An 11,648-nucleotide genomic window follows, 5' to 3' on the forward strand; every position below is an offset into this window, starting at 1 on the left:
GTAAAGAATTTCTTCTTTTTCTTTGTAACCACTCAACTGTTGGGTTCATATTTAGTCAGGAAAGTTCATTTAGACTTCATGTACATATAAAACTACCAGCAGCATATGAAAAAGCTTTACACAACAACAGATATAATTAAACATTACGTAAGAACACAGACATTGGTGGTCACATTTACAAAGAAAACATTTTCCTGGAAAACAATTAGAGCAATTAGCTTTATAAACTGGAAAATTCTATTATCTTAATTCAAAAGTCCAGAATCTATAAAGAAAAATGGTGAAACCAGTCTTTAAACTGTGTATGTGCTCAATAAAGGTCAAACATCTAAATAATAACAACAACCTGAACAGTTTGAATTGCAAATATGTTATGTCATTAAAATTAATTGAGCAAACATTGTAGAGGTTGTATAACTTGAAACAGAAAGTATAAATCGAAACTTCTGAAGAAGAGTCATTGTTCAAAGTCAAAAATATAATTTCAATGTCATTTTTATTTATTGTCTTTGTCATTAAACGTGCAGTCTAGTTTTACTGTAATGTCATTCACTTCGTCTGAAAATGTTTCTTTAATGATAGCAACAACACAGGTTCTACTAATGAATACTTTACTTTCTGCTGTCTGAAGGAGAAGTTAAAAAAATACCGAGGTTCACTTGAAAGCACCACGGAGGTTGCACATCAGCGTCGCTATTGGCTATCGTCGCTGTCAATCAGGGCTCGGGCCCCGCCCACGCCCGGTTCAGAGGGAACTGTAGTTGTCGCTCCACGTTGGAGCCCAAAACTCAGTCAGCATCTTTCTCGGGCGGGTTTTTGTTTCTCCCTCCGCTGCCGCAGGACAACAACTCTGCTCCTCAACCACCATGACGTTCAGGAGGCTGAAGAAGGTGAACTCCAGCGGGCCGGTGGACGCAGGACCCGCATCCCACGACCACGACATTTATTTCCCTTCGTCCAAGTCGGACAGCTGCAGGACGGTGGAGCTCAGCTCCAGCTCCTCGGAGGTCTACAACTACAAGACTCTGGCTTACTCCGGAGGGACGCTGCCCAGGAACTTCAAGAAGGTGAGGAGTGTCTCCAAACTCCTTCTGCTGCAGGTTTACAAAACCTCATGAAGCCGCAGGACCAGAGAGAAAAGTTTATTTATGTTCACATGACTTATCATCCTTTGGCTCAGTTTGATGTTGTTTTCTTAGAAGGTTTATCAGAGGATTTATTTCATTCTATTTTATCACATCTACATCATTTGATTATTTTAAAGTCATTTAAATGTGTCTTGTTGCTGCTGTATCCGGAAGAGGCTTAGTGGTCTCCAGAGGACATCTGACTGAGGGTCAACAGAAGCCCATCCAGGGCCAAGTGTGGACCACCCAGACACTCAGTCTGATTTATGATCAGTCCTTTTCATCACGTCAAGATTTATCACTTGGATTGAAAGAGGATGATGAGGCCCAGTCCACCTTTTCTCTGACTTTCCCACTTTCCTGACTCTGATGTTTCAACCCTGACTATCTGTAATCCTAATCTGGCCACTGCATGTCAGCCTGAGTTTAGCTGAACCCCCCCATCTGAGGTACAGTTTCCAGGAATGACAGCAGCTGAAGTCAGAGTTGCATAATGTGGGTTAAAGGTTTGCTTGGCTGGTGGGACTTCTTAGTCTTTCCTCAAATATTCCCTCTGATTGAATTCTCTAACTTGATTTTATTCTTGGGGAAGTTAGAGAGATTTCCAAGGTGACATGTGTAACTGTAACTGGAGGCACAGTGGCTGGAGTGAGGGGCTACAGCACTGCATTGTACACACACACACACCACCCCCGTCGACCCTCTGTGGGTATTTGGGAATAAATGCACTCATTGAGACGAGAGCAGGACAATTCTGTAAGTGTTGGGACATAAAGAAAGCAACATTTTACTGCGTGGAGGAACTCTGGCACAAAGCTGCCTTTCATGGGAGCAGCATTTGAAAACGATTGAGTTGGAACAGAGGTGGATTGATTTTAGGTGATTTAGTGGACAGATACCTTCCCCTCCTTATTTACACAGTCAGGTAGGGCAGGAACCTGACCTGTTGCTGACTTGGGGTTTCTCTCAATGGACTTATTGTGGAAAGTGGTTCACCGCCGTGTCTTATTTGTTTCTTTTAATAGACTCCGGTTTGTGTAAACTGCTTGAAATTGGAGAAATTCTCAGATGGGTCAACAGTTAGAGCGCCTGACAGAGGTTGATTCGCTGTGAGATTGCAGCTTATTTTAGATGTGTTCTTGATGTCGTGACTGATGAATGTAAACAAAGACCAGCCAGACTTGACTTTCCAGTTCCAACAACAATATTTTCGCGCAGGTATGATGGCCTAGTGGCTTATAATTACAAATGCACCACATGGCACACGTGTACGGCTTTTGAGACTTGACAGGCCGGTCGATGTATTGATGCCTGGGTGTGTCACGAAAATGTTGGCGGGGGAAACCCTTGTGAGTAATCCGTGAACCCACACAGGTTTCTGGCACACTTCACACCTTGTTTTCGTTTTTCTCCTCCTAGGGTGCTGGGCTGCAGAAGTGGAAACCCCTCATACAAACACCAGAACCACAAAGGTACCATCTTCCTCATCACTCTGTGGCATTTCTCCTCCTCTCTGTGTAATTATTTGGTAGTTCCCTGGGGACATCCCCCCCCATAAACACTATTACGAAGACCCTTTTCCCCACAGCCTCACTATCTGGAACAGGAATTCTAACAGTGATCTTTTGTGATCGCAATCCTCCTTATGCATGATGGTCTCACTTATCCGCATGCATTTTCATGTGTGCTTGTGCTCCTGCAATGAGATGCTTCATGTTGACGTCCTTCAGTCCAACATAGTGTTGTACTGTACGTCTGCCCGTGACGTCCGCATGCTGCCGGGCACAGAGGAACTCCTGTGCAGCCAGCAGAGACATCTTGTTATGCAATTTAGATAAGGATTCACATGAATACAGACGTTAACCTCATTATGACTTTTAACTCTGCTTGGTCTGTTCATCTGCATGTTGTTTTTTTTAATTTTTTTTAAACAAAACAATGTTTTGTATTATAATCGGATATACATTTGTCATTGCCACTATCCTGCATGCTGATGTGAGGACTTTATTAGCATTTGTTAGTTAGAAAATCTGCAAGTCTGATTTCTCAGAAAGAAACTGGCAGCTTATGCAAACTCTTACAATTTATTAGATAATCCAAAAGCAGGATAACAAAACCCTGGGAACATATTTTATAGGACAAGTAGTCAGATGTTCTGTCTTGTTCAGCCATCAGTTGCAATGCTGAGGAAGAGATTATTAAAATACTTTACATCGATTCTTCATCAGTATGAGACTAAAGGAAGATTAATATCTGCTGTCAATCGCTTTAGATAAAATAATTTGTAACAGAAAAGAAAAGAAAAAACAACCTTTAAAGACCCGTAAATATCAGCTGTGTGTTGAATACAGTAATTCGGATTTACGAGTCCCAACATTCCACTAAACTGCTTCATCCAACTCGGAACAGGTCGCCAGTTCATCACAGGACAGACGCCGAGTGAAAGATGATCACACACACTTATATTCATACCACGGGCAATTTCAGAGTCACCAATTATACTTTTTCCACTGTGGGAACTACTAACATACTCTGGGATTAATTTTAGAAAAGTGCTTGCTCCACTAATAACCTTACATATTGACTGGTGATGATGGTGTGCACATAAGGTTTGACGTGTTTCTTTTTGTTTGTGTTTCTCTACAGGAAGGTGGTGGTGCTGGAGAAAAAGGAGGATGAGACGTTTGGATTTGAGATCCAGGTAAGAAGATTAACAGTGATCTGGCGGGGATGATTTCTCAACCACTCGAGTGCCTTTTAACAGGATTTGCATGATCAGCAGCATCTCTGTCGACAGACGACTGAAGCGCTTCTATCGCCTCCCGCATCTCTTAATCTCGAGCCGGTTGAGGGCGAAAGGTCACGTGTCGATCCAATAAGTCATTGCCGTTAATCCCATGACTCCAGAGAAGAAGAGATGTTTTTATTTTCTCTCCAAGCATCTGTATTTTAAGCCGTGCGGTTTCCTCACACGCCTCGCCGGCATTACCTGCTGCACTCTCGCAGTAGCAGACGAGTCCGAACATTTGACCTCGATATCTGTGGGATCTCTGTCTGCCATATCGGCCCGAAGCGCCGCCTCACAGCGTCGGCTGTTTTTCTGACTCCATTCTTTAAATAGTTTCCTGGAGTGACTAAAGCGAGTCGGTCTATCTTGGATATTGTAACGCTTTGGAGTTCAGTTTGAGGTTTGTGTGTGTGTGTGAAGTATTTCTTCAGGGTTGAAAGGACATATTGTTCTATTTACAGTTTTGTTAGCGAGTCCCGCCCTTCCTGTCAGCCCGAAGGAAGTGAGATCATGAGGAGCGTGTTTGATTGTCACTGGAGAAGTGGCGAGATGAGTCTGAAGTCCGGTGTTTAGTGCTGTGTTTGATGCTCGCTCTCTGGCGGTCGGCCTTTTGTTGCACCTGGCCGTGGCGCTGACCGTCCAGCATGTAAAATTGCGATTTGCGTGTCTGTGGTATTTGCATGCCTTCATGTGCATCATTCGGGCCGCTGGTATGAAAACCAGCGGCGCACAGAGGCGAAGCCATCGCAAAATTTCCCGAGGACACGTTGGTGCGGATGAAAGCGCTCGATAAGTCGTGTGCTGGTTTCGAAATCGTTCAATCTGCATTTTGAGGGGAAAGACTCCGTCAGCGGCAGCGTGTTGGCGGACTGATAGTTGTATCGGTTGTTACGTGACAAGAGGAAGTCTATCTTTGTTCTGCAGCGCTGCGACCTTCTGCACCGGCACGCTGTGGTGAATGAAAGGAGGAAGAGCATGCAAATACACGTGGAAGTAACACAAACCGTTTCCAGGACGACAAAACATTAGAGCCTCGGGACAAACTGAGACCGTTTTAAAAAAAAATCGATATATTTATTTAGCATGTTTAAAACGGATACAATAAAAGCAGGCACATACATGGCAATATAAAAGTCGGAGGTAAATGTTAGAATTAGAAATCCATCAAGAATGAAACACTCAATTCATTGAAACAACCCAACAGGACAGCAAGTTTAAATCCCATAAACCCCGTCAGGTGGATTGAATTTTAGCGATCAATACAAATATAGTCATCCTGACAAAGAGCAAAAAAAAGAGCTTGTTTTTTTTTCTTTCAGAGCATTATAATGGGAATATGTCGGTTTAGTAATTCATTCAATTCATGTTGAATAGAAGAAAACCTTAAATATTTTAAATATTTCTCTCTGAAATGTATCAAAGTAGGAGCTGCTTATCTCTATGATTTATAAAAACTAGCTGCTGTACCTTATTAGACTTTAAATGATCGATATTGACAAAGTGATGCAGCAGTTTGTGTTGAATCAGACAACGGGAGCGAAGTTTCCGGTTGCGTCACATTTCAGCGGGAATCGGCGACGGCGTCGTCTTTCCCGCGGCGTCCATCGCAGCCGCCTCGGCCCGTCGTTCCGTTGTGCACGATGATTCCTGGACATTCGGAATAAGGAGCGTTGTCGTATTTACTGTGATCGCTCTGCCTCTTTCAGACTTACGGCCTCCACCATCAGGACCAGAACTCGGTGGAGATGTGCACGTTTGTCTGTAAGGTGCACGACGACAGCCCGGCCCAGCAGGCCGGACTCAAAGTTGGTGAGTTAAAACCACTATGTTTTATGTTTTGTGTCTGAAAGCCTGAAATAACCTGGAAAACACTTGAAATAGACATGAGGGGAAGTAAGTGTGACATCAGGCTGCGGTTCATCTCGTCCTTTGTCGTGTTAGCCAGCTGACACTTGTGCGCCGTGCGTCAACAGAAGCACTTATGAGTTTCAGCCCACCGTTTAGAGAAGTACAAATATGACTGTGTTCCCACTCATTTCTCCCGTCAGCAAACAACTAAGCGAGCGGCCGTTTCAGCCAACACGTATTTACCAGCTCCTCTCACCAACCTGCCAGGGAGCGAGAGCCAGGCCAGCCGGTTATAGGACGGGATATTTTTATTTGACAAACAAGTCTGGGTTCATTTAGGTCGTTTGTCTCACATTTAGAAGCACAGCATCAAAACAAACAGATTATATATGTATGTTGTTGTTTTTTCTGAAAAGAGGCTCTTTGCCCCATATCGTGGTTCGCTTCACTGAATCCGCTCTGGTTTTCAAACCCGTGACAGTTCAGTCACAAGCCGGCCGCTCTCAGCGCTGAGCACTCCTTCAGAGTGTCAAAAAGGGAAAGAGAAAAAGAAGAAACATAGTGAAGAGGATTTATCTGCTTCTGCAGCCTCTTTCTTTCCTCCGAGCCGGTGTATGCCACCTCAGTTTCACTTCCTACATTCCTCGCACGCTCGCTCTTTTGTCCCATGTGTCTTTCTGCGGACGCACCGACTTCATCACCGCAGCTTTTGAAAGAGGAAAATAAGCTTTGTGCTAACGTCTCACAAAGGCCACTGTCGCGTCAGAGAGTCCACACCACATCAAGTTGCCAAAGTGGAAACCGTGTGACTCTCACCGATTATATGAAATAAAAAAAACATTTCAGGTTTCTACACTGTGCAATAAACCGCACGTTTTGATATTCTGATACGAATAGTTTCTTCTCACGCAAGCGTCGCTGATGAACTGAATGACACGACTACACACACACACACACACACACACACACACACACACACACACACACACACATTTGTGTTGCACGTGTGTTGGGAATCAAAAGCACTTCTGCAGCCTGCATCTTGTTGTAATTGAAGTGCATCCTGACGTCAGTGCTGCTGCTGAACACACATGTTGTGTGTGTTCGTAGGGGATACCATCTCCAGTGTGAACGATGCCACCGTGGAGGGATTTCGACACAAGGAGATCGTTCAGCTCATCAAAGCCTGTGGCGACACACTCAGGTACACTCGAAGACCACCGCAGCTTTAATCAGGAAACAAAAACCCCTCGGCATGTGCTCCTCTGGCTTTTAGAAGAAGGTTATTTGTTCTGGTGATGAAAGATCCAAACCGTTTTTTTTACCTGATAATCATTATGATGATTCAGGAAAGAAGTGACCTGTAAAATTGACAAAATGTAAATTAGAATGGAAACGACCAAACTAGAATTCCTTCATGTCATCAAGGATGTCAGAAGCGAAGTAGAACAGTGCAATGACATTGAAATTAGAAGTGTGCAAGTCTTCTAAAGGAAGATAAAAAAATAAAAAAATGATGAGAGACTAGTGTCCCTATATTTCTATATTTATTTTATTTTAGTTTGTTTTTGTTTTTATGTTTAGTTTTTTTTAACCTTTTATTTTACTAGAAAAACCTCATTGAGATTAAAAAATCTCTTTTTTCCAAGCGTTTCCTGGCCACGACAGGCAGCAGCACATTAAGGTTCCAGACAAAACAGGCACATAAAACATATCAGAAAAATGTCAATGCATGCAAATTTGCTATAAAAAAAACAACAACAAAAAAACAATCGCCCACAAATTAAAATTAAGTTCATCATTCAAAACATCTGCAGACAGATGTGTCTGTCTCCAAGTCGATAAGCAACTTTTAAGAGTCCAGTGAAACCAGGTGTTTGAGTTTCAGGTTGGATTCATGTTCTTTTTAATTATGCACAGTATATCATTGCATTTCTATGGGCCTGTAAAGCACTTTTAATTGCTTCCTGCGTAAATTGAGCTTTAAAAATAAGGTAGCCTTGTTTCGCTCGATATCTACTTTACATCTGAAACATCTTTTTTTTCACCTCATGTTTTAATCACTTTTAATTTGGAATTCTCAAAAACAACCTGCAGCTATTCCCTTTATTTGAGAGTTATCTCTTAAAACAAACTATATGATAGAGATGGAAAGAAGTCTTATCTTGATAGTTTATGGGAGGAATCTGATGCAGAGCCAATAGGAAATCTATAGATAATCCCTCCATAGAGTCAAACATACACTTTATACTCTTGCACACTGGTGAGATGAATGTGCGGGTCAGCTTTTAGCTTTTAGCTTTTAGCTTTAACACCATCTTACACTTTTGCTCCTGCAGCTTCTTTCACAGCGACAGTGTTGAAGCTTATAGGTACAGACTTAAGGAAATAAAAGCTGAACTCAGCCTTATTTAACCCACTTTATTCACTTAGACTAGTAATCCTGTCCACTGTGGCTGGGGTTCTCTGTCAGGATATCAGTGTTCTCAGTGGGTGTTTAATATGAGCCACACGTTCTTGCTTATATCCTTCAAACGGACAATTAGCACAGCTTCGCTTGGGAGCTGCTGCGAAAGACGTGAGGTGAACCACATCAGAAGGCCAGGTTTTATTGACTGACATCATGAATTTATGGTTACAACTCAAGTCCCTATAAAGTGTTTGTGAAAATGAGCTCTGAAAGTTGTTCCTTCACATGATTGTCTGAGTGGAAATCCTATAAGTTTCTCACCCCCCCCCCCCCCGCTCCACGTCCTCCTCCTGCTGCTTGTAAACTTGTTGCTTGACATCAAGACCCTGTTCCCACCAGCGACGTATCAAAAGGGCCTTTCATATGGTCGCTACTTTCTGCCCTTGTAGTTTTTATAAGTGCTTCCTGTTACGCTTATTAAACTCTGTTGCCTTCTGGTTTTTCTTTTAAAGGTTGGAGACGGTTTACAGTGACTCAATCCGAAAAGCCGAGCTGGAGGCCCGGCTGCAGTATCTGAAGGTGAGGGTTTTTTTTTTAACCTTTTGACTGTTGCTACAACATCTTTTCAGCACTTGATGGGTGTCCAGCAACCACACACACACTGGATATAGACGTGTCCTCCCCCTCCCTCCACACCTGTCCCGACAGCAGCTCCACCTGTTGCATCAGCAGCCCGTGCAGCCGGCTCGCCGCTCACTGCAGACATTCTTCACTGGGGCTGCCTGTGAAGTGGCTGCAGCGACGGAGCTTTGCCTCAAGATTACAGCAGCTGTCCGGCTCTAATCCGCTGCAACACTGCTGCCTTCTGAGATACTAATCCAGCATTTTAAAGATTACCCTGCTGCTAAACGCGCTGCGTTTTCAGATATGGTGCATGTTGGTTTCCCATTAAATATTGAACTGCCTTGAAAAAGTCATTTTCCTCGATGCGATTTCACTGATACTACCGCTCTGCTTGGCACAGACCATTCAAAAGCCTTCACAGCCTTTCGTTGCTTTAAAAACGGAGACATGAAAGTGCCGAAGCTGCTGTTCTTCTGCAGTTTGTTTGTTGTGGTTTTCAAGTCACAATCGGTTCAAACGTGTCTTTGTTTTCCTTTGTAGCAAACTCTTCATGAGAAATGGGATGAATATCGCTCGCTGATGGTGCAGGAGCAGAGGCTTGTTCATGGTAGGTCACAATGTACACGGATGTAATTCGACAGATGATTTAGTTCAAGCTGTTATCGAAGGTTTTTTAATCTAAGTAATGGTGAATCAAATCAGTTGATCGGTCGTCCTGGTGGGTCTGTCTCTGCACACATTCAATCTTCTAATGTTTCTGATTAACTTAATGTCTAGTTGAGCTTTTTATTAATAGAAGATGCTTTATACCAATATATCAGAAAAAAAGATGGAGCTGGACGGATCAGAGGATTTGTGTGTCACTCCAGTGCGTTCATACGAAGTCCTCGGTTAAAATCCTAACATCCATCTTCTATCCCGCATATGCATCTCAGGGTCGCTGGAGCCGATCCCAGCCTACTGTGGGGAGGACAGGGTACACCTGACACAGGGCAAACACATAAAGACAGACGAACCCACACACACACACTTATTAACCTTTCAGGCATGTTTTTACCCGGAGTAAACATGGGGAGAACAAGCAAGCTGGCTCCACCGTGCTGACCTTTTCACCTATTCATACACACATTGACACACCATTGGAGCACTCCAATGGGAGCAATTTGGGGCTCAGTGTCTTGCCCAAGGACACTTCGGCATGTAGACAGGCGGGAGAGATGGGAATCGAACCTGCAACCTTCTGATTGGGAGACAACAGGTCTACCAACCAAGCCATGCCGCCCCTGAAATGAAATCCTAACAACCATGACAAATGTGCTCCAATGTGACGCAGTGTAAATGGAAGCTGTTGACCAGAACTCACTCGTGCATTTCCCAGGGGCTGAAAACAACTATGTATAAAGAAAAATGCAAGAAATTCCTTTGAACAAGGCCGTCCTGTACTCGCTTCATCTCCCATGCTTTCTTCTCATCGGCTTCTTTAACTTGTGGTGGTCTCCCGTCCTCGTGGCGCTTTTTCTCCCCCACAGGCATCGTGCTGAGTGATGCCGCCGTGTACGAGTCCCTGGAGTCAGCCGGCGTGTACGGCAGCCTCGGCATCCCCAGCCCCGCGGCGCAGCGAGCGCTCCGCTGCACGGGCAGCACCAGCAGCAGCGCCAGCTTCCTCAGCACGGCCACCGAGGACGACCCTCTGTACCAGACGTGCCTGTACCAGGCGGACGGCAGTGGCGGCGCGGACTCGGACATCGTGGACAGAAAAAAGGACCAGCATCAGCAGAGGCAGCATCGTCTCCGGCCGGCCAGCGAGCTCTTCACCGCCGCCAAGACCCAGCTGACCCGCAGCGCCAGCACGCGCAGCTACATGAGGGGGTCGACGCCGGCGTCGTCCGGCCCGGGGGACAAGCAGGGGGGATTCAGCTCGCTGCAGAGGAAGCAGAAACCCAAAAGCTTCCGCAGGCGCCTCCTCAAATTCATCCCGGGCTTGAATCGACCGCTGGAGGAGGAGGAGAGCAAACTGTGAGGAACTGAGGAGCGCCTGAGAAACTGAAACTGCCAAAGAAAACTACAAACTGTCCAAAGAGTGAAGAACAATTGATTGAATGGGCGGACCAATGAACATTTGACTGCAGCGAGTCGCTGTCGGCGTTCCACAACTGTACATAACTTTTGTTTTGACTTTTAAATTATTTATTTATTTTGTTTGTGTACAGAATGAAGGATTTTAACTTTTTTTTTTTTGTTTTCTTTGCATGCAAGACTTTAACTTTGACAGTTGAATAGATGACCCATGTACATGTGCAAAATAACGTTTTGATATCGATTCTGGATCATTCCCGGTTGACCTTGGTTTACGTTTTTCCACACAAAGTTCATGGCTCCTAAAAATAAAATATGCATCATTTTCTGATTACACGCTGCTTATTTTGTGCAAAACTCTCACAAGTTATTTTGTTCCTCAAGCCACAACTTTTTGTGGGAATTGCAGCTGCCAAACTTAAATTGGTGCTCTGACCTCGAGTGTACGCACGATCTGTTTGTCGTTTCCCTGGTGGAGATGCGTCTTTTCACATGTGACGCCTACAAATATAGTAAGCCTTTATGGCTTCACAGCTATCTGAAGAATATTATTGACCGCGGTTTGGAGGTTAGTGTATGTGGCTTTGGGGTGCTTTAGGCACTTCTGATGCCGTGAGGTATCCAGAAAGGAGGCTGTTGTGTCGGCTCTGACACAGTTTATTGTTGGGAGAATGGTGAGGAATGTGCGGAGAAAAGCATGACCCGAAATTCCAAACACAACCGCTTTCTTTCAGCTCCTGCAGACCAAACGCTGATTCCCCGTCTTCCACGCTCT

At 44.3% G+C, this 11,648-nt stretch overlaps 1 protein-coding gene across 1 annotated transcript; it reads left to right on the forward strand.

The window, feature by feature from the left end:
* The first annotated feature begins 742 nt into the window (after positions 1-742).
* On the forward strand, positions 743-11,217 carry tamalin (trafficking regulator and scaffold protein tamalin). Its single transcript, XM_080468780.1, has 8 exons — positions 743-1,067; positions 2,547-2,599; positions 3,774-3,828; positions 5,622-5,724; positions 6,874-6,967; positions 8,686-8,752; positions 9,338-9,404; positions 10,327-11,217. The coding sequence occupies exons 1-8, from the start codon at positions 867-869 to the stop codon at positions 10,815-10,817; spliced, it is 1,131 nt and encodes a 376-aa protein (XP_080324906.1). The 5' UTR covers positions 743-866; the 3' UTR covers positions 10,818-11,217.
* Positions 11,218-11,648: the final 431 nt, after the last annotated feature.

The sequence above is a fragment of the Lipophrys pholis genome (genome assembly GCF_963383615.2).
Source record: "Lipophrys pholis genome assembly, chromosome: 8".
Lineage (NCBI taxonomy): Eukaryota > Metazoa > Chordata > Actinopteri > Blenniiformes > Blenniidae > Lipophrys > Lipophrys pholis.

Excerpts from the sequence above, each read along its gene's own strand:
- tamalin (XM_080468780.1), top strand. The coding sequence starts at position 867 with ATGACGTTCAGGAGGCTGAAGAAGGTGAACTCCAGCGGGCCGGTGGAC. Across the intron at positions 8,753-9,337 it reads CCCGGCTGCAGTATCTGAAG|CAAACTCTTCATGAGAAATG; the intron begins GTGAGGGTTTTT and ends TTTCCTTTGTAG. Across the intron at positions 9,405-10,326 it reads GGAGCAGAGGCTTGTTCATG|GCATCGTGCTGAGTGATGCC; the intron begins GTAGGTCACAAT and ends TCTCCCCCACAG.